Here is a 23147-nt window from a genome sequence, read left to right as displayed (position 1 = left end):
AGGAGCAGGACAGCCTTTTTACAGTGTGTAAACCATAGAGGAAGAGAGAAGAGGAGCAGGACAGCCTTTTTACAGTGTGAGGAAGAGAGAAGAGGAGCAGGACAGCCTAAAACCATAGAGGAAGAGAGAGGAGAGCCTTTTTACAGTGTGTAAACCATAGAGGAAGAGAAGAGGAGCAGGACAGCCTTTTTACAGTGTGTAAACCATAGAGGAAGAGAGAAGAGGAGCAGGACAGCCTTTTTACAGTGTGTAAACCATAGAGAAGAGAGAAGAGGAAACCATAGCAGGACAGCCTTTTTACAGTGTGTAAACCATAGAGGAAGAGAGAAGAGGAGCAGGACAGCCTTTTTACAGTGTGTAAACCATAGAGGAAGAGAGAAGAGGAGCAGGACAGCCTTTTTACAGTGTGTAAACCATAGAGGAAGAGAAGAGGAGCAGGACAGCCTTTTTACAGTGTGTAAACCATAGGGACAGCCTTTTTACAGTGTGTAAACCATAGAGGAAGAGAGAAGAGGAGCAGGACAGCCTTTTTACAGTGTGTAAACCATAGAGGAAGAGAGAAGAGGAGCAGGACAGCCTTTTTACAGTGTGTAAACCATAGAGGAGAGAGAAGAGACAGCCTTTTTACAGTGTGTAAACCATAGAGGAAGAGAGAAGAGGAGCAGGACAGCCTTTTTGTGTAAACAGTGTGTAAACCATAGAGGAAGAGAGAAGAGGAGCAGGACAGCCTTTTTACAGTGTGTAAACCATAGAGGAGAGAGAAGAGGAGCAGGACAGCCTTTTTACAGTGTGTAAACCATAGAGGAGAGAGAAGAGGAGCAGGACAGCCTTTTTTTTACAGTGTGTAAACCATAGAGGAAGAGAGAAGAGGAGCAGGACAGCCTTTTTACAGTGTGTAAACCATAGAGGAGAGAGAGAGGAGAGCCTTTTTACAGAAACCATAGAGGGAGAGAGAAGAGGAGCAGGACAGCCTTTTACAGTGTGTAAACCATAGAGGAAGAGAGAAGAGGAGCAGGACAGCCTTTTTACAGTGTGTAAACCATAGAGGAAGAGAGAAGAGGAGCAGGACAGCCTTTTTACAGTGTGTAAACCATAGAGGAAGAGAGAAGAGGAGCAGGACAGCCTTTTTACAGTGTGTAAACCATAGAGGGAGAGAGAAGAGGAGGACAGGACAGTGTGTAAACCTTTTTACAGTGTGTAAACCATAGAGGGAGAGAGAAGAGGAGCAGGACAGCCTTTTTACAGTGTGTAAACCATAGAGGAAGAGAGAAGAGGAGCAGGACAGCCTTTTTACAGTGTGTAAACCATAGAGGAAGAGAGAAGAGGAGCAGGACAGCCTTTTTACAGTGTGTAAACCATAGAGGAAGAGAGAAGAGGAGCAGGACAGCCTTTTTACAGTGTGTAAACCATAGAGGAAGAGAGAAGAGGAGCAGGACAGCCTTTTTACAGTGTGTAAACCATAGAGGAAGAGAGAAGAAGAGGAGCAGGACAGCCTTTTTACAGTGTGTAAACCATAGAGGAAGAGAGAAGAGGAGCAGGACAGCCTTTTTACAGTGTGTAAACCATAGAGGAAGAGAGAAGAGGAGCAGGACAGCCTTTTTACAGTGTGTAAACCATAGAGGAAGAGAGAAGAGGAGCAGGACAGCCTTTTTACAGTGTGTGTAAACCATAGAGGAAGAGAGAAGAGGAGCAGGACAGCCTTTTTACAGTGTGTAAACCATAGAGGAAGAGAGAAGAGGAGCAGGACAGCCTTTTTACAGTGTGTAAACCATAGAGGAAGAGAGAAGAGGAGCAGGACAGCCTTTTTACAGTGTGTAAACCATAGAGGAAGAGAGAAGAGGAGCAGGACAGCCTTTTTACAGTGTGTAAACCATAGAGGAAGAGAGAAGAGGAGCAGGACAGCCTTTTTACAGTGTGTAAACCATAGAGGAAGAGAAACCATAGAGGAAAGAAGCAGGACAGCACAGTGTGTAAACCATAGAGGAAGAGAGAAGAGGAGCCAGCCTTTTTACAGTGTGTAAACCATAGAGGAAGAGAGAAGAGGAGCAGGACAGCCTTTTTACAGTGTGTAAACCATAGAGGAAGAGAGAAGAGGAGCAGGACAGCCTTTTTACAGTGTGTAAACCATAGAGGAGAGAGAAGAGGAGCAGGACAGCCTTTTTACAGTGTGTAAACCATAGAGGAAGAGAGAGAAGAGGAGCAGGACAGCCTTTTTACAGTGTGTAAACCATAGAGGAAGAGAGAAGAGGAGCAGGACAGCCTTTTTACAGTGTGTAAACCATAGAGGAAGAGAGAAGAGGAGCAGGACAGCCTTTTTACAGTGTGTAAACCATAGAGGAAGAGAGAAGAGGAGCAGGACAGCCTTTTTACAGTGTAAACCATAGAGGAAGAGAGAAGAGGAGCAGGACAGCCTTTTTACAGTGTGTAAACCATAGAGGAAGAGAGAAGAGGAGCAGGACAGCCTTTTTACAGTGTGTAAACCATAGAGGAAGAGAGAAGAGGAGCAGGACAGCCTTTTTACACAGTGTAAACCATAGAGGAGAGAAGAGGAGCAGGACAGCCTTTTTACAGTGTGTAAACCATAGAGGAGAGAGGACAGGACAGCCTTTTTACAGTGTGTAAACCATAGAGGAAGAGAGAAGAGGAGCAGGACAGCCTTTTTACAGTGTGTAAACCATAGAGGGAGAGAGAAGAGGAGCAGGACAGCCTTTTTACAGTGTGGAGAAACCAGCCTTTTTACAGTGTGTAAACCATAGAGGGAGAAGAGGAGCAGGACAGCCTTTTTACAGTGTGTAAACCATAGAGGGAAGAGAAGAGGAGCAGGACAGCCTTTTTACAGTGTGTAAACCATAGAGGAAGAGAGAAGAGGAGCAGGACAGCCTTTTTACAGTGTGTAAACCATAGAGGAGAGAGAAGAGGAGCAGGACAGCCTTTTACAGTGTGTAAACCATAGAGGAGCAGGACAGCCTTTTTACAGTGTGTAAACCATAGAGGGAGAGAGAAGAGGAGCAGGACAGCCTTTTTACAGTGTGTAAACCATAGAGGAAGAGAGAAGAGGAGCAGGACAGCCTTTTACAGTGTGTAAACCATAGAGGAAGAGAGAAGAGGAGCAGGACAGCCTTTTTACAGTGTGTAAACCATAGAGGAAGAGAGGACAGAGGAAACCATAGCAGGACAGCCTTTTTACAGTGTGTAAACCATAGAGGAAGAGAGAAGAGGAGCAGGACAGCCTTTTTACAGTGTGTAAACATAGAGGAGAGAGAAGAGGAGCAGGACAGCCTTTTTACAGTGTGTAAACCATAGAGGAAGAGAGAAGAGGAGCAGGACAGCCTTTTTACAGTGTGTAAACCATAGAGGAAGAGAGAAGAGGAGCAGGACAGCCTTTTTACAGTGTGTAAACCATAGAGGAAGAGAGAAGAGGAGCAGGACAGCCTTTTTACAGTGTGTAAACCATAGAGAAGAGGCGAAGCAAAAGGTTTCACTTTTGCTCAAATCTGTAAAAAATAAGCCCAATGCGTGTCTATGAGCAAATTTTGGACATAAGCTTGTCGCCTGTCTTCCCGCTTAGGGACAACGACTCCCATTGTTAGGGTGGAGAAGTGCATCACTTCATTAAATATAGATCCCTGGTGTAAATGGGAACAAGCGGACATAAAAACTAAAAATAACAAAAACCGAGATTCTTGAGATAAAGGCATTTGGAATATTGCGCAAAAACATTGAAATGAATCTAATTTGATATATCGCCCAACCATAGGGCACAGACATAAAAGTTAGGAATCAGAATTTTGATAATACCTAACCAGTGGGGCAACCTCCTGTTTACAAAAATGAACTACAACAAAATGTGAATGTGCCAAGACTGTGGGAATGCCTGAAGGTCCACAGAGCATAGGCCAATGCAGTAGACTTGAGATGTACATCCCTTTCCATCTGCAGTCCAGATAGTAGGCCAGGTCCACACACAAGTCAGCAGCACCGTCCACAATAGCGCAGGGGCGAAACAAACTGACAGGAACAAAAACCCGGCTCCAACAGCAGGCATTCTTCATTGCCTGAAGAAAACTAGAGATCTCTTATTTCTTACCTTCTTCATTCTGCCGTTGCGTGTGCCTGTGAAGGCCACGGTGTTGCCGTGGTAATCGTAAGCGGCCACCGAGGTCATGCCGTCCTCCTTGTCGATGAAGAGCGGTATTCCTTCTATGGTGCTGGTCCCACCCAGCGGCTGGTTAAAGTCCTGGCCACAAAAGTTGTCATCGATCTGGAGAGGCTGAGAGAAAGAGAGCAGGAGAGAGAGCGTGGGAGAGGTAGAGAGCCGGGGAAGAGAGAGAGAGAGAGAGAGAGAGAGAGGTAGAGAGAGAGAGAGAGCGGGGAGAGAAAGAGCAGGGGGAGAGAGAGAGCAGGGGGAGAGAGAGAGAGAGAGAGAGAGGGAGGGGATAGAGAGAGAGAGAGAGAGAGAGAGAGAGGGAGAGAGAGAGAGAGAGGGAGAGAGAGAGAGCAGGGGGAGAGGGAGAGGGAGAGAGCCGGGGAAGAGAGATAGAGCGGGGAAGAGAGAAGAGAGAGAGCAGGGGGAGAGAGAGAGCAGGGGAGAGAGAGAGAGAGAGAGCGTGGGAGAGAGAGAGAGAGAGAGAGAGAGAGAGAGAGAGAGAGAGAGAGAGAGAGAGAGAGAGAGAGAGAGAGAGAGAGAGAGAGAGAGAGAGAGAGAGAGAGAGAGAGAGAGAGAGAGAGAGAGAGAGAGAGAGAGAGAGAGAGGGGAGAGAGAGAGAGCGTGGGAGAGGTAGAGAGCCGGGGAAGAGAGATAGAGCGGGGGAGAGAAAGAGAGAGCAGGGTGGAGAGAGAGAGAGAGAGCAGGGTGGAGAGGGAGAGAGAGAGCAGGGGAGAGCGCGAGAGTGGGAGCAAGAGGGGCAGAGAGAGGGGAGCAAGAGAGAGGGGCAGAGAGAGGGGAGCAAGAGAGAGGGGCAGAGAGAGGGGAGCAAGAGAGAGGGGAGCGAGAAGAGTTTGAAAAAAATTACACATTGGAAAGAATTAACTAAATAACAGAGCAAACTGGAATTATATTTGTTCATAAACAGAGAGTACACAGTGGCAGAACACCTGACCACTGTGACTGGCCCAAAATTGAGGAATGCTTCGACTATGTAGAGAATCAGTGAGCATAGCCTTGCTATTGAGAGAGACCGCCGTAGGCAGACCTGGCTCTTAAGAGAAGATGAAGTGGAAACTGAGCTGCACTTCCTGACCTCCTGCCAAATCTATGACCACACTAGACAGATATATTTCCCTCAAATTTCACAGACCCACAAAGAATTTGAAATCAAATCTATTGGGTGAAATTCCAGTGTTCCATCACAGCAGCCAGATTTGCAACTGATGAAGAACAAACACCATTGTAAATACAACCCTTTTGTACTTTAACTACTTGTACATCATTGCAATAATAACATTTGAAACCTCTACTCCTTTCAAACTTTTGTGAGTGTAACGTTTACTGTTCTTTGTTCATTTAATTTCAGAGAAGAGTTGAGAGAGAAGAGGGGGATGGAGGGAGGGACACAAGAGGGGAAGGGAGGGAGGGATGGAGGGAGGGGGAGGGAGAGAGAAGGGGAGGGATGGAGAGGGATGAGAGAGCGAGGGGGAGAGAGAGGGGAGAGGGGGATAGTTAGAGAAAGAGAGGAGGGAGAGAGAGAGGTTAGATGAGTTGTAGCAGTGATTTAACCGTGTCTAATATTTTTGTATATATAAGCTAACCGCATCAGCATAACCAAAGGTTGTGTGACAGAAAGACAAAGGAAAGGGACAATATTTTGGGGTCAGTTGTGTGTGTATCTGCATGTCAAAGTACTGTGTGCGTGTGTCTGTGCGTCTCCTCAACTGATTCTCCAATCCACTCAGTCAGTGGTGAAATTCCAACCTGCTACTTGGGTTGTGAGTTGAACCACTGACACATTAAAACATTCAGCCCAGAGGGTAGAGGTCACCAACCTCACTACTCATATCAAATCAGCCTCTCTCAAATCAGTCATGACACACCCTTGACGGTGTGAGTAGGTTTGTGTGCGCGCAACACGCTATGAGGCCTAAGAGGTTGCTACCCGAGGAAGGCTAGAATTGAAGCTGTCATCAGTGTGTGTTTAACACTGGCACACACACAGAGCGAGTGTGTAAATGGTGGTGTAATCTAAAATCGTATCTCTGCATCATCTGATTGATCCAGAAGAGAACAGATAACTCTTCCTCTCTACATCTGTCGAAATTGATGCAGCATGGCTTGCGTTGCGTCGATATCCCTTTATTCTCCCCTTTCTACTTTTTTCTTCTCGCCCTCTCCTTTTTTCTTCTCGCCCTCTCCTTTTTTCTTCTCGCCCTCTCCTTTTTTCTTCTCGCCCTCTCCTTTTTTCTTCTCGCCCTCTCCTTTTTTCTTCTCGCCCTCTCCTTTTTTCTTCTCGCCCTCTCCTTTTTTCTTCTCGCCCTCTCCTTTTTTCTTCTCGCCCTCCCTTTTTCTTCTCGCCCTCTCCTTTTTTTCTCGCCCTCTCCTTTTTCTTCTCGCCCTCTCCTTTTTTCTTCTCGCCCTCTCCTTTTTTCTTCTCGCCCTTCTCGCCCTTCTCGCCCTTCTCGCCTGTGTGTGTGTGTGTGTGTGTGTGTGTGTGTGTGTGTGTGTGTGTGTGTGTGTGTGTGTGTGTGTGTGTGTGTGTGTGTGTGTGTGTGTGTGTGTGTGTGTGTGTGTGTGTGTGTGTGTGTGTGTGTGTGTGTCCACATGTCCACTGAAACAGGTATATTTATTCGCTAATGGCCTTGGACTGTCTCCCGTCTGGTCGGTCGGTTTTGTCCACACACACAAGACATATCTCCTAGTCCTAAAGCCTGTAAACCAAAGTGACAAGAGGGACCATATTCAACCCAGTCAAGCAAGTCTCCTTAAATCAGAATTTGACTCAGATACTTATAGTAAGACACAACATGCAGTCCCTTGACACCAGAGTGTGAGGGAAGGACCTCAAAGGGTTAATGCATTTTTGGGGTGGGTGGATTTGAAAGGGTTAAGATGCATTACATAGTACACAGACATAGCTATGGTAAAAGTTAGCTTCGCTACACTGGACAGTATAGTCAAAACACATGCAACGTGCACGAGCATACAACACAGTAAAAAATGTATATATGGAACACAAAAACATATTTCTGCCGAGGCGGTCCACATTTACTTTCCCTCTGGAACCAAAACAAGTAATGAATAGAAAAATCTGACAATCCCATAGTATACTGAACAAAATATAAGCAAAACATGCAACAATTTCTAAGATTTTACTGAGTTACAGTTCATATAAGGAAATGAGTCAATTGAAATAAAGTCATTAGATCAGAAAACCAGTCGCTATCTGGTGTGACCACCATTTGCCAACTGCAGCGCGACATCTCCTTCGCATAGAGTTTCATCAGGCTGTTGATTGTGGCCTGTAGAATTTTGTTCCACTCCTCTTCAATGTCTGTGTGAAGTTGCTGGAAAATGGCGGGAACTGGAACACGCTGTCGTACACATCAATCCAGAGCATACCAAACAGGCTCAATGTTGAGTATGCAGAACATGGAAGAACTGGGACATTTTCAGCTTCCAGGAATTGTGTACAGATCCTTGTGTACATGGGGCCGTGCATTATCATGCTGAAACATGAGCTGATGATGGGCGCGATAATGGGCCTCAGGATCTCGTCACGGTACATCTACGCATTTAAATTGCCATCAATAAAATGCCTGTCCATACCATAACCCCACCGCCACCATGGGGCACTTTGTTCACAACATTGACATCAGCAAACCGTTCGTCCAAACGACGCCAAACACACTGTCTGCTATTTACCCGGTACAGTGAAGAGCACACTTTTCCCAGCGTGCCAGTGGCCATCAGGGGTGAGCATTTACTCACTGAAGTTGGTGATGGACGCTGAACCGCAGTCAGGTCAAGACACTGGTGAGGACGATGAGCAAGCAGATGAGCTTCCCTGAAACGGTTTCTGATAGCTTGGGCAGAAATTCTTCAGTTGTGCAAACTCAGCTCTCCGGGTGGCTGGTGTAAGATGATCCCACAGGTGAAGAAGCCGGATGTGGAGGTCCTGGGCTGGCGTGGTTACACGTGGTCTGCGGTGAAGAAGCCTGATGTGGAGGTCCTGGGCTGGTGTGGTTACACGTGGTCTGTGGTGAAGAAGCCTGATGTGGAGGTCCTGGGCTGGTGTGGTTACACGTGGTCTGTGGTGAAGAAGCCGGATGTGGAGGTCCTGGGCTGGCGTGGTGACACGTGGTCTGTGGTGAAGAAGCCAGATGTGGAGGTCCTGGGCTGGTGTGGTGACACGTGGTCTGTGGTGAAGAAGCCAGATATGGAGGTCCTGGGCTGGTGTGGTTACACGTGGTCTGTGGTGAAGAAGCCTGATGTGGAGGTCCTGGGCTGGTGTGGTGACACGTGGTCTGTGGTGAAGAAGCCAGATGTGGAGGTCCTGGGCTGGCGTGGTGACACGTGGTCTGTGGTGAAGAAGCCGGATGTGGAGGTCCTGGGCTGGCGTGGTTACACGTGGTCTGTGGTGAAGAAGCCGGATGTGGAGGTCCTGGGCTGGCGTGGTGACACGTGGTCTGTGGTGAAGAAGCCGGATGTGGAGGCCCTGGGCTGGTGTGGTTACACGTGGTCTGTGGTGAAGAAGCCGGATGTGGAGGCCCTGGGCTGGCGTGGTGACACGTGGTCTGTGGTGAAGAAGCCGGATGTGGAGGCACCAAAAACAACCGGTGTAGACCTTACAGTGAAATGCTTACTTAACCAATGCAGGTAAGAAAAATAAGAATTATGAAAATATTTACTAAATAAAATAAAGTTTAAAAAGTAACAATAAAATGGCTATATACACAGGGGGGACCAGTACCAAGTCACTGTGCGGCGGTACAGGTTAGTCAAGGTAATATGTACATGTATGTAGGGGTAAAGTGACTATGCATAGATAATAAACAGCAATTAGCAGTGTTGGGCCTACAGTGGTTCCTCCTTTAAAAGTTGTGTCAAACCACAGCACACCTTGTGGGCTGCTGCAGAATTCTATGGCACGTTATTTAATTGTCAGCCATTTTTATGTTAATGCAGTTAGTGCTAGTTTGACCACCAGAGGGCATCTTTGAGACGCATTTGATAGTCTCCCATATTGGCATTACTAGAGAATTTAAAACCTTTTTTGTAATAACAATTCATAACAATTCATTTGATTAACATTATGGTGTTTCTATTCCGAGAAAAACGAAACCCTCAGCGTTTCCGTAAGGATGGAATGGAAAATATTGCACTGTACAACATGATGGTCGAGAGTAGGCTACAGCATAAGAGGATTCTAAATTATTATCTAAGGGGCATAACATTTCCACACCCTAAATGTAGTGTAACTAATACTCATTTCGCATATGGTGGGCCTACAGTATATTTTAAAATATTTTTTTCAATGACGTGACAATAATTACATTTAGAGGATTGGAGGATTCTAAATGAATATCTAAGGGGAATTTTCCATTAGGATCTGTGAGAATATCTCATTCCAAATTAATTTATTAATAATAATCGCTTTGTTTAACCTCTCTGAGCACGGAACCCGGTAGCGGGCTGAAATTCAACAACATACGGTGATCGCTACATAAATAGTCATATTAAACATTCATGAAAATACAAATGTCTCACATGTATCAAAAGCCTAGAATCTTGCTAATCCAACTCCGTTGTCAGATTTAAAAAAGGATTTACTGCGAAATAATACGATGTATTTATCTGAGTATAGAGCCCCATAAAAAATAAAAAAATTCAACCAGCACAGGCGTAACAAAATCACATCCTGCATGAAAATGATTAGTTTACCTTTGACGATCTTTGTCTGTTTGCAATTATGCTCATTGTTACACAATGAATTATCTTTTGTTTAACACAAAACATTTTGTGAACCGCTTGTGTCATGAATTCCATCTCATTCCATTTTCGACGACACATTCCAGGTAAATAACCCACACAGAACATGACTTTTCCAGTCATGTTTGGTTTCATTGCAATCAACTGGTTTGTTTGTAACACAATCAAACGTGATGGGCCATTTCGCGGGACGTATTGACTGAAAGAAACCGATTTGAAGACAACAAGGAATGACATCACTGTGCACCAATGATTTGCCCACTGTTTCATTGATCGACTGTATTTTAACCCAATGGCCACTGATCATCTTGAAATCTAGCTTGGTAAATAGCCTATGAGCTGAGGTAAGCGGCAATATGCAATGGTTGTGTGTTGGAAGACCAACCCATGTCGTAAACTCCAGCGTAAAGAGAGTCATTCGCTATTGAAGTTTTATTCCGGAAGGAGCAACGCATTTTACGCACAGCGTTGTTTTGGTAAACGTGCAGATTCAGCTGTTTATATATCAATCAGGATGGCGACTAAGTCAGGGAAAACTAAATCTAAGTCTAGATATACAGATGTACACACAATTTTAGTGAGTGAGACAGAGATTGTTGTAGGACGATTCATTTAGCGATTCCCAAGTGGAGGAATATTTTTTGAATGGAGAGGACACCGTTGTAGCCACTGTGTATAATCTGTAACGTGCCTGCAGAAGAAGAACAATGTCACCGTTTTGAAGTGGTAAGTTATTCTCATGCTAATGCGGTTGTTTGAAATTAATAATATAAAATATTATTTGTGAAATGAAATAGCCTATTTGAGGCTGTTGAGGGGAGGGCAGGCCCACAACAATGGCCAAAGTGAAATGGAGACAGTAGATACAGCTGATCTGTTGTAATATAATATATATGTGTTTATTATACCTCAGTAGCACAATATTGTGTAGAGCATTGGCAAAGTGGGTGATGTTATATCCTTCCTGTTTGGCCCTGTCCGGGGGTCTCATCGGTTGGGGCCACAGCATCTCCTGACCCCTCCTGTCTCAGCCTCCAGCATTTATGCTGCAGTAGTTTGTGTCGGGGGGCTAGGGTCAGTTTGTTATATCTGGAGTACTTCTTCCGTCTTATCCGGTGTCCTGTGTGAATTTAAGTATGCTCTCTCTAATTCTTTCTTTCTCTTGGAGGAGGACCTGAGCCCTAGGATCATGCGTCAGGACTACCTGGCATGATGACACCTTGCTGTCCCCAGTCCACCTGGCCTTGCTGCTGTTCCAATTTCAACTGTTCTGCCTGCGGCTATGGAACCCTAAACTGTATTTACTCTTGAGGTGCTGTCCCGTTGCATCCTACTACTGTTTAGTGATTATGTGATTATTATTATTATTATTTATTATTAGACACTGGTGGTCATCTATGAACGTTTGAAAATCTCGGCCATGTTCTGTTATAATCTCCACCCGGCACAGCCAGAAGAGGACTGGCCACCCCTCATAGCCTGGTTCCTCTAGGTTTTTTCTTCCTAGGTTTGGGCTTTTCTAGTGAGTCTTTCCTAGCCACCGTGCTTCTACACCTGCATTGCTTGCTGTTTGGTGTTTTAGGCTGGGTTTCTGTACAGCACTTTGAGATATTAGCTGATGTACGAAGGGCTATATAAATCTATTTGATTTGATAGAGGACTGAGGGTCTTCCAAATATTGAAAGTGTGTAAATAGTTACCCATGTTATTTTGTAAATGTATATATTTCTTTCTTCATATTTTTTTCCCCATATTTTTTCTAAATTATTTTTTGAGGGGGTGTTAGAATACCATTTTGGCATTTTGTATATAGTTATTTGTTTCAAAATGTATAGCTTCACCAATTTGGCCACTTGGGTACATTTGGGCTACTTGTGTGGGACAACTGGGTGACTTCATGATAAATGTCATGTAGCACACTTATTTTGGAAGTTATCATTCTGAAACTTTGCACAAGTACTGTTGCCCTCTTCTATTTTTCACTGAAATTGCCCTCACCATCCTATCTGAATGTTTGTTTTTATCTTGTTCATTTTAAAGATGATGATACAACAATAAAAATAAAAAACGTATGTTTTTTTCATTGTATTATCTAAACCAGATCTATTGTGTTATATTCTCCTACATTCAATTCACTTTCACAGGCCTACAGAACATCGAAGAATATGACATGACTCTCCGCCAATAATTACATATATTTCTTTAATTCGGTGATATTTATTCCCATGAAAGTGTATTTTTAATCATTATTTTATTAATAAAACCATAAAGATGCCATTATTAGTTACATTGTTTTAGTTTGAACGTGTAGACTGGCACTAACAAACAACAGCAGGAAAGTCTCCCTATTCAGTACCATTATTAGTTACATTGTTTTAGTTTGAACGTGTAGACTGGCACTAACAAACAACAGCAGGAAAGTCTCCCTATTCAGTGCCATTATTAGTTACATTGTTTTAGTTTGAACGTGTAGACTGGCACTAACAAACAACAGCAGGAAAGTCTCCCTATTCAGTGCCATTATTAGTTACATTGTTTTAGTTTGAACGTGTAGACTGGCACTAACAAACAACAGCAGGAAAGTCTCCCTATTCAGTGCCATTATTAGTTACATTGTTTTAGTTTGAATGTGTAGACTGGCACTAACAAACAACAGCAGGAAAGTCTCCCTATTCAGTACCATTATTAGTTACATTGTTTTAGTTTGAACGTGTAGACTGGCACTAACAAACAACAGCAGGAAAGTCTCCCTATTCAGTGCCATTATTAGTTACATTGTTTTAGTTATGAACAGCGGGAACATGTTCCTAGTCAGCACCATTATTAGTGCAATTCCCCTTAAATATTTTGGAGATTATTTTGTTTTCAAATAACGTAAAATGAGCCGCTCACAGAATGGAATTCACAACAAAACAGCTTCTGGGTCTTGGGTAAAAAGTGTTTTATCTTGATTTAAAAGGTTTCCGACCCGCAGTGTAATTTTTCTGAAGAGCAAGCTGACCCGCGGTTTGAAAGGATGTTTTCATTCCACCCGCCAGCTGATTTCTTTTGCGGCTCAGCTGTGGGGAACCGTGGGAATCCGACCTAATGCAGGACTTCACTAATTATTAGCCAACCCAATAGGCTAAATGCAGATAGGTAACCCCATGCTTCAGTCTTTCTATAATGCTTATTGCTAATAGCATACTGATAATATGGACCATGCAATGGCTATATGCCTGGTCCAATATGTTAAAATAATTCTAGCAATATGTTTTTTGGTTCATTTTTATTTTTTTCATTCTGTTTGGATTGGAATATCCTTTTAAAAAGTCACCAGAACTGAGCTCAGTCCTACCTCTACACACTCTCCTCTACACTCTCTGTTAAACCTCTAGGAAACAGCCTTCAGTTGGTTCCATACAGAACTTCCTAGCTGGCACATAGCCAAAGGGTCTGTGATTGGTTTGAGACGGAGATGGATTAGACACCCAACACCACCACTCAGTGAAATATGGTCCTTCATATGGCAGAAAGAATGTCTGTCTATACAGAGAAACCCACATGTACACACCAAGTAGAGGTATGCATTGATTCACCGGCACATTTTATATAGGTACTTCACAATATGTAGCTAAATACGCACACACACTCATAGTGGTAATATTGTCATATTATCTTACAGGGTATAGATATATTGTAGGTTATAGATATATTGTTATGACCAAAAGCATACACACACGCACAAACACACTGATGTAGAGCCTCTAGTTGGGTTCGGAGGCAGAGTAGGCAATCACAAATACGCACACACTGATGTAGAGCCTCTAGTTGGGTTCGCAAGGCAGAGTAGGCGATCACAGAGACGCACACACTGATGTAGAGCCTCTAGTCGGGTTCGGAGGCAGAGTAGGCGATCACAAATACGCACACACTGATGTAGAGCCTCTAGTTGGGTTCGGAGGCAGAGTAGCCGATCACAGAGACGCACACACTGATGTAGAGCCTCTAGTTGGGTTCGGAGGCAGAGTAGGCGATCACAGAGACGCACACACTGATGTAGAGCATCTAGTTGGGTTCGGAGGCAGAGTAGGCGATCACAAATACGCACACACTGATGTAGAGCCTCTAGTTTGGTTCGGAGGCAGAGTAGGCGATCACAGAGACGCACACACTGATGTAGAGCCTCTAGTCGGGTTCGGAGGCAGAGTAGGCGATCACAGAGACGCACACACTGATGTAGAGCCTCTAGTAGGGTTCGGAGGCAGAGTAGGCGATCACAAATACGCACATACTGATGTAGAGCCTCTAGTCGGGTTCGGAGGCAGAGTAGGCGATCACAAATACGCACACACTGATGTAGAGCCTCTAGTCGGGTTGGAGGCAGAGTAGCCGATCACAGAGACGCACACGCACACCGCCCCTAGGATAACCCCGATTCTACCCTTTAATTGACAGCTGCTGTCTGCAGGCACTGACCCCAGATGATAGAGAAAAGAAGAGGAGAGCAGAGACAATTTGAGAAAAGGAGAGGCGAGAGGAGGAGAGAAAAGGAGAAGGGGGTAGCTAGCACCATCTCTTCTGAGCTCCGACACTGCTGACAGGATGGTTTCGGGACAAGCCTGCAATTCATCTGTGCATGTGTGCAGGCATGTGTCCTGTCACCCTCTTGCCCTCCGCTCCTCTCTATTCATTAGCTGTCTTCTCATTAGGCATCATCCATTGGCCTTCACTTGCCCTCACCTCTCAAACACACAAGGCATGCACGCAGATACACACACTTCTCTTCACCAATACATAATGTACAAAAACACACACACACCTCTCTTCACCAACGCATTATGTGCAAACACACACACACAGATTACTTTATTAATTCTACGTGCGTTCATGCATTTATACATGTATGATCAGTGTTGGGATATGACATGTTATATTTAACAAAATCAATGCGCTACAATGTTACTTTGCATGAAAAGTAATATTACATATTACTATCTTATTTTTTTATTTTACCTTTATTTAACCAGGCAAGTCAGTTAAGAACAAATTCTTATTTTCAATGACGGCCTGGGAACAGTGGGTTAACTGCCTGTTCAGGGGCAGAACGACAGCTTTGTACCTTGTCAGCTCGGGGGTTTGAACTTGCAACCTTCCGGTTACTAGTCCAATGCTCTAACCACTATTACGTTAAATGCCTTTTATTTCAACACAATTTTGTGTCGAGGATTTACCTGACATTGTTTGCATTTAGATTTTATGGGGATCTCAATTAGCCGAAGCCAAGGGCGACAACTAGTCTTCCTGAGGTCCGACACATTACGAAAACATGAACCTAGACATTAGACTTACACGTATATTACTATATACAGTGCCTTCAGAATGTATTCAGACCCATTGACACTTTCTACATTTTGAGGAAAAAGTCCACCTCGTTTCTTATGAGTTCAAACTGTCAGATAGTTTTCCGCATGTGAGAACACAACAGCTCGTGTAACAGATGTGAAACGGCTAGCTTAGTTAGCGGTGTGCGCTAAATAGCGTTTCAATCGGTTACGTCACTTGCTCTGAGACCTTGAAGTAGTAGTTCCCCTTGCTCTGCTTTTGTGGAGCGAAGGGGAACGATGCTTCGAGGGTGACTGTTGTCGTTGTGTGCAGAAGGTCCCTGGTTCGCGCCCGGGTATGGGCGAGGGGGACGGTTTAAAATTATACTGTTACATTGATGCTGTTGACCCGGATTACTGGTTGCTGCGGAAAAAGGAGGAAGGTCAAAAGGGGGGTGAGTGTGGGAATACAGTGGGAATCGAGATGGTCGGTGACCTGTTTGTTCTCTTGGCATTTGAAGACTTTAGAAAGGCAGGGCAAGATGGATATAGGTCTGCAACAGTTTGGATCTAGAGTGTCTCCCACTTTGAAGAGGGGATACGAAAGAGAGGTTGTACAGACTAGTAATAGTGGTTGCGACAATGGTGGCGGATACTTTTAGGAAGAGAGAGTCCAGATTGTCTAGCCCAGCTGATTTGTAGGGATCCAGATTTTGCAGCTGTTTCAGCTGTCTGGATTTTGGTCAAGGAGAAGCAGGGGAGACTGAGATCAAATGGTTGGCATGCATATGCTGCATGGAGATTTCAACTGTAAAACTGAAGAAGAGGCCTGTCATTTATAAATGTGCCTAAGATGTAAAAAAAAACAGGAGTGCGCAGCCTAGACCGCTACAGCCGCAGCCTAGACCGTTACAGCCGCAGCCTAGACCGTTACAGCCGCAGCCTAGACCGTTACAGCCGCAGCCTAGACCGTTACAGCCGCAGCCTAGACCGCTACAGCCGCAGCCTAGACCGCTACAGCCGCAGCCTAGACCGCTACAGCCGCAGCCTAGACCGCTACAGCCGCAGCCTAGACCGCTACAGCCGCAGCCTAGACCGCTACAGCCGCAGCCTAGACCGTTACAGCCGCAGCCTAGACCGTTACAGCCGCAGCCTAGACCGTTACAGCCGCAGCCTAGACCGTTACAGCCGCAGCCTAGACCGTTACAGCCGCAGCCTAGACCGTTACAGCCGCAGCCTAGACCGTTACAGCCGCAGCCTAGACCGTTACAGCCGCAGCCTAGACCGTTACAGCCGCAGCCTAGACCGTTACAGCCGCAGCCTAGACCGTTACAGCCGCAGCCTAGACCGTTACAGCCACAGCCTAGACCGTTACAGCCGCAGCCTAGACCGTTACAGCCGCAGCCTAGACCGTTACAGCCGCAGCCTAGACCGTTACAGCCGCAGCCTAGACCGCTACAGCCGCAGCCTAGACCGCTACAGCCGCAGCCTAGACCGTTACAGCCGCAGCCTAGACCGTTACAGCCGCAGCCTAGACCGTTACAGCCGCAGCCTAGACCGTTACAGCCGCAGCCTAGACCGTTACAGCCGCAGCCTAGACCGTTACAGCCACAGCCTAGACCGTTACAGCCACAGCCTAGACCGTTACAGCCGCAGCCTAGACCGTTACAGCCGCAGCCTAGACCGTTACAGACTGTTAGAGCATTAATTCCGTTAGCAGGAGAGGAGAGAGATTGAGAGATTGCTACCGGCGTAACAATTTGATTCTTAAAGTAATGGAAGCGTTACCTGACAAAGTAACAAAAATATTACGTTATCGTTATATTACATTGTTAGTCATAAAAGTAATATATTACTGTACTGTTACTTTTGTATTGCATTACTCCCAACACTATCAGTATGCAGCGTGCATGGATATGCAACGGTCTGATTCTGTGACTGGTCAGGTCTGTGCGCACACACACACACGTCCTGCACTATAAATAGACGCACATACTGGTGAGGGTGTAACTAAACACACGCTGTCACATCCCACACATATGCTAAAACAGCCTGGCATCTCTCAGCACAGACATATTATTCACACATCCCACTGGGTAACAGCTCAAAGCACTTGGGTTAGGTATTGACACCAACGTCCAAAGCTACACTGAACAACATGTCCTACTAGTGAGCTGTACTTCCAGTAACAAAGTACACAGGACCATATGTACATGTCATGTTCCTCTCACCACCAATGTGTCAGACAGAATACATTCCACCGGGAGCTCTCTTGACCTAAAGCCCAAATTCAAGCGTTGTCACGCATCACTGCTTAAGCTCAGGGGTCCACACACAACGCACACACACACACAAAGAACGATGCAGATGCAACTAGCACCACACAATAACACACACATATGTGCACATCTAACACACACACACGCAATATGCACACACAGTTTTAAAATACATATCATTACAGGCTACCTGTAAAATCTCTCAGGTGGCCAATCTCTCACATCAGATAGGCCTAACGCCATGGCAATGGAGTAAATCAAATCAAATTGTATTTGTCACATACACATGGTTAGCAGATGATAACACGAGTGTAGCGAAATGCTTGAGCTTCTAGTTCCGACCATGCAGTAATATCTAACAAATAATCTAACAATTTCACAACTACCTTATACACACAAGTGTAAAGAAATGAATAAGAATATGTACATACAAATATATGGATGAGCGATGGCCGAACAGCATAGGCAAGATGCAGTAGTTGATATAGAGTACAGTATATGCATATGAGATGAGTAATGAAGGGTATGTAAACATTATACAAAGTTGCATTGTTTAAAGTGGCTAGTGATGCATTTATTGCATCCATTTTTTATTATTAAAGTGGCTAGAGATGAGTCAGTATGTTGGCAGCAGCCACTCAATGTTATTGATGGCTGTTTAACAATCCAATGGCCTTGAGATAAGTCGCTCTGGATAAGAGCGTCTGCTAAATGACTTAAATGTAATGTAAATGAGATAGAAGCTGTTTGGAGATGGGAGTGTTTGATTGGTTGTTTCTACTTACATTTACATTTTGGCCATTTAGCAGACGCTCTTATCCAGAGTGACTTACAGGAGCACCAGGAGCACGCAAGTACCTTGCGCAAAGGAACAGTGACAGATCTTCCACCTGTTCGGCTTGGGGATTTGAACCAGCAACCTTTCAGTTCCTGGCCCAACACCATTTTCTGCTAGGCTACCTGCCATCCGTACTTGTAGCAACAAGCCTTGAATTGTATTTAAATGCACAGCTACAGTGGAAGTCGGAAGTTTACATACATCTTAGCCAAATACATTTAAACTCAGTTTTTCACAATTCCTGACAATTAATCCTAGTAAAAATTGTATTAAGTCTTAGGTCAGTTAGGATCACCACTTTATTTTAAGAATGTGAAATGTCAAAATAATAGTAGAGAAAATGATTTATTTCAGCTTTTATTTCTTTCATCACATTCCCAGTGGGTCAGAAGTGTATATACACTCAATTAGTATTTTTTAGCATTGCCTTTACATTGTTTAAATTGGGTCAAACATTTTGGGTAGCCTTCCACAAGCTTCCCACAATAAGCTGGGTGAATTTTGGCCCATTCCTCCTGACAGAGCTGGTGTAACTGAGTCAGGTTTGTAGGCCTAGTTGCTCGCACACACTTTTTAAGTTCTGCCCACAAATTCTCTATAGGATTGAGGTCAGGGCTTTGTGATGGCCACTCCAATACCTTGACTTTGTTGTCCTTAAGCCATTTTGCCACAACTTTGGAGGTATGCTTGGGGTCATTGTCCATTTGGAAGACCCATTTGCAAACAAGCTTTAACTTCCTGACTGATGTCTTGAGATGTTGCTTCAATATATCCACATCATTTTCCTACCTCACGATTCCATCTATTTTGTGAAGTGCACCAGTCCTTCCTGCAGCAAAGCACCCCCCCAACATGATGCCGTGCTTCACGGTTGGGATGGTGTTCTTTGGCTTTTTCCTTCTTCCCTCTTTTTCCTCCAAACATAACAATGGTCATTATGGCCAAACAGTTCTATTTTTCTTTCATCAGACCAGAGGACATTTCTCCAAAATGTATGATCTTTGTCCCAATGTGCAGTTGCAAAGCGTAGTCTGGCTTTTTTATGGCGGTTTTGGAGCAGTGGCTTCTTCCTTGCTGAGCGGCCTTTCAGGTTATGTCGATATAGGACTTGTTTCACTATGGATACAGATACTTTTGTGCCTGTTTCCTCCAGCATCTTCACAAGGTCCTTTGCTGTTGTTCTGGGATTGATTTGCACTTTTCGCACCAAACTACATTAATCTCTAGGAGTCTCCTTCCTGAACGGTATGGCGGCTGCGTGGCCCCATGGTGTTTATACTCGCGTACTATTGTTTGTACAGATGAACGTGGTACCTTCAGCCGTTTGGAAATTGCTCCCAAGGATGAACCAGATTTGTGGAGGTCTTGGTTGATTTCTTTTGATTTTCCCACGATGTCAAGCAAAGAGGCACTGAGTACGCCTCCAATTGACTCAAATTATGTCAATTGGCCTATCAGAAGCTTCTAAAGCGATTTTCTGGAATTGTCCAAGCTGTTTAAAGGCACAATCAACTTAGTGTATGTAAACTTCTGACCCACTGGAATTGTGATACAGTGAAGTATAAGTGAAATAATCTGTCTGTAAACAATTGTTGGAAAAATTACTTGTGTCATATCACAAAGTAGATGTCCTAACCGACTTGCCAAAACTATAGTTTGTTAACAAGAAAGTTGTGTTGTGGTTGAAAAACGAGTTTTAATGACTCCAACCTAAGTGTATGTAAACTTCCGACTTCAACTGTAGGTAGTGTGTGTGAGTATATCTTGCAAGAAATACACAATGTGTTATTCTGTTATGTTCCATTAGGAAGTTAGCAAGCATTGCACTGTAGACATTGGTAATATTTCATGTACAGTATCAGCTTCCCAAATGTATCAAACCACTTTCAACATGTTTCTCTAACAATATAAGCAATGGGAAAGGTATCAGGCATAGAAACTAGAGGGCCGCTACCAATTTTGGGGGGTCAAAGAGGCCAATGGCCAATATTTCAGGCTGATATTCAATATCATTTTTTAAAATTAAAGTAATGACAAAATTTCCCAGACAGCCATGTCTGCATTAATTAGAAAGTGTTTTTAGCAATCTGACGGCATAACATATTGGTCATAATTTCATTTGAATGGTAAATATCTTCATAAGCAGTTTTCCAATGTAGAGGGACAGTCGGCAAATCCGATGGAGAAGGGGCATATATATATATCGAATGTTCTCTAATAAAAAAAACAGACACACACGCATGCACACACACACACACACACACACACACACACACACAACCTGCAGCAGGCAGGCAGCTCACTAAATCCATTGCACTGCACTCTACGGGGGAGACAAATACAGCTGTATGCGCTCCACCGTTGTGTGCCATGACACACAGTAGGCACGGGCAGTATACCGTATATTAGGGTATTTGGGAAGAGGCATGGAATGTTTTTTAATTAGCATCAATACCATTGAAACAATTTCTTAGAAACATTTTCATACATTTGAATATTTCCAGCTACTTTTTAAATAAATAACCTGCAGTCAACTATTGTAATATCATGTTCTTCATTTCACCTGTCAAATCATTCTTCATTATGAAGCGTACTGGTAGTGCAGAGTCACGGGGTGTTGGTTTACAAGCACACAATGACGAGAGACAAGAGCCTTGTGAGTCACTGTTGTGCAGCACACACTAGGTGATCTATTTACAGTATGGAATTCACAACTAAATGTTTGCCAACTAGAGATCTCATAACTATTAAGTTAACGGTCTAAAATGTGCTAAATCCTCTGCAGTTGTGCATTTTGTTTGCTCATTTAGTAGCTAGTTAGCTATCTAGCTAAGTGGTTAGCTTCTTCCAAAATCAAGCTTAATTTTGTATCAGCAGAGAATCCCCCTCCTGGATCAAGAGATCCGTCTAATATTTGTTTTGTGTGTGCAGCAAACTTTGAGTAGTATTTTTTAGTTACTTGTATAACTATGAGCTGGGATCTCCATCCTGCAAATAGTTTTGGTGAGAGACCGTATAAAATGTTCACACTGCGCTCATTAGCATTTAGTTAGCATTCTCTATGGGATTGTACATGTACTTGTTAACCTTCAGATTACAGAGGCTCAGTGGGGTATGAAAATAGCGCCCCCTCTGTTCAGTGACGGTTTTACCGAATATCGCCCAACCGCACAAGCTCGGTATGAAGGTATGACAATCTGGATAGTGCCCAAGCCTTACACACATATACAAGCACACATGCAAACACTTACAAAACAGCCAATCAGGCATACACACAAACTGAGTGTCCAAAAAAAAACATTAAGAACTCTTCCATAACATAAAAGTGACCAGGTGAATCCATGTGAAATCTATGATCCCTTACTAATGTCAGTGTTGATGAAGGGTGGAAGACCTTTTAAAGAAGGATTTGTAAGCCTAGAGACAATTACGACATGTATTTAACCTTTATTTAACTAGACAAGTAATTTAAGAACAAATTCTTATTTGCAATGACGGCCTACTGGGGAACAGTGAGTTAACGATCTTTTTCAGGGGCAGAACTTTTTTTTTTTTCTTTCCTTGTCAGCACAGGGAATCGATCCAGCAACCTTTCGGTTACTGGCCAAACGCTCTAACCACTGGCCTACCTGCCGTCCCATGTGAATGGGAAAGGTAAAATATTTAAGTGCCTTTGAACGGGGTATGGTAGTAGATGCACATTTTATTTGTCACAAATTTGATTTGCCAGGTGCATCGATTTGTTTGTATCAAGATCTGCAACGCTACTGGATTTTTCAAGCTCAACAGTTTCCTGTGTGTATCAACAATGATCCACCACCCAAAGGACATCCAGCCAACTTGACAACTGTGGGAAACATTGTAGTCAACATGGGCCAGCATCCTTCTGGAACACTTTTAACACCTTGTAGAATCCATGACCTGACCAATTGAGACTGTTCCAAGAGCAAAGGAGGCTGCAACTCAATATTAGGAAGGTGTTCTTAATGTTTTGTAAACTCAGTGTATATACACACTATCAATATTGACACAAATAATGCAGGTGTAGGCAGATATCTGAATCCACCATCAAGAGCTTTAAGCTGATGTGAGTAAGCAACACACACACACAAGGGTCAATACATAATTACACTCACAATTAGTATCATTAGCATGGGGTTGGAGATTTGTGAGCTAAAAACTCCTCGGAGAGGGAACTGTCAGAGGGGAAGAGAAAGAGTGAGAGGCAGAGAGAGAGTGAGGGAGGGAGGGAGGGAGTAGGGAGCTAAAGAGAGACGGAGATAGAGAGAGAGTGAGTGAGTGAGTGAGTGAGTGAGTGAGTGAGTGAGTGAGTGAGTGAGTGAGTGAGTGAGTGAGTGAGTGAGTGAGGGAGTGAGGGAGTGAGGGAGTGAGGGAGGGAGGGAGGGAGGGAGTGAGTAGGGAGGTAAAGAGAGACGGAGATAGAGAGTGAGGGAGGGAGGGAGGGAGGGAGGGAGGGAGGGAGTAGGGAGGTAAAGAGAGACGGAGATAGAGAGGGAGAGAGAGTGAGTGAGTGAGTGAGTGAGTGAGTGAGTGAGTGAGTGAGTGAGGGGGAGGTAAAGAGAGACGGAGATAGAGAGTGAGGGAGGGAGGGAGGGAGTAGGGACGTAAAGAGAGACGGAGATAGAGAGGGAGAGAGAGAGTGAGGGAGGGAGTAGGGAGGTAAAGAGAGACAGAGATGGAGAGGGAGAGAGAGAGTGAGGGAGGGAGGGAGTAGGGAGGTAAAGAGAGACGGAGATGGAGAGGGAGAGAGAGTGAGGGAGGGAGGGAGGGAGTAGGGAGGTAAA

At 44.3% G+C, this 23147-nt stretch overlaps 1 protein-coding gene across 5 annotated transcripts in view; it reads right to left on the bottom strand.

The window, feature by feature from the left end:
- LOC124027397 (plexin-A1-like) overlaps positions 1-23147 on the bottom strand; it is a 404375-nt gene that overhangs the window by 280975 nt on the left and 100253 nt on the right. For all 5 annotated transcript variants that reach the window (XM_046339848.1, XM_046339847.1, XM_046339840.1 and 2 more), the window contains one exon: positions 4088-4270. In XM_046339848.1, coding sequence (XP_046195804.1) covers positions 4088-4270 — 183 coding nt within the window. The remainder of the gene's footprint in view (positions 1-4087; positions 4271-23147) is intronic.

The sequence above is a fragment of the Oncorhynchus gorbuscha genome, linkage group LG03 (genome assembly GCF_021184085.1).
Source record: "Oncorhynchus gorbuscha isolate QuinsamMale2020 ecotype Even-year linkage group LG03, OgorEven_v1.0, whole genome shotgun sequence".
Classification (NCBI taxonomy): Eukaryota; Metazoa; Chordata; class Actinopteri; order Salmoniformes; family Salmonidae; genus Oncorhynchus; species Oncorhynchus gorbuscha.
This window is presented reverse-complemented; position numbering and strand designations above follow the sequence as displayed.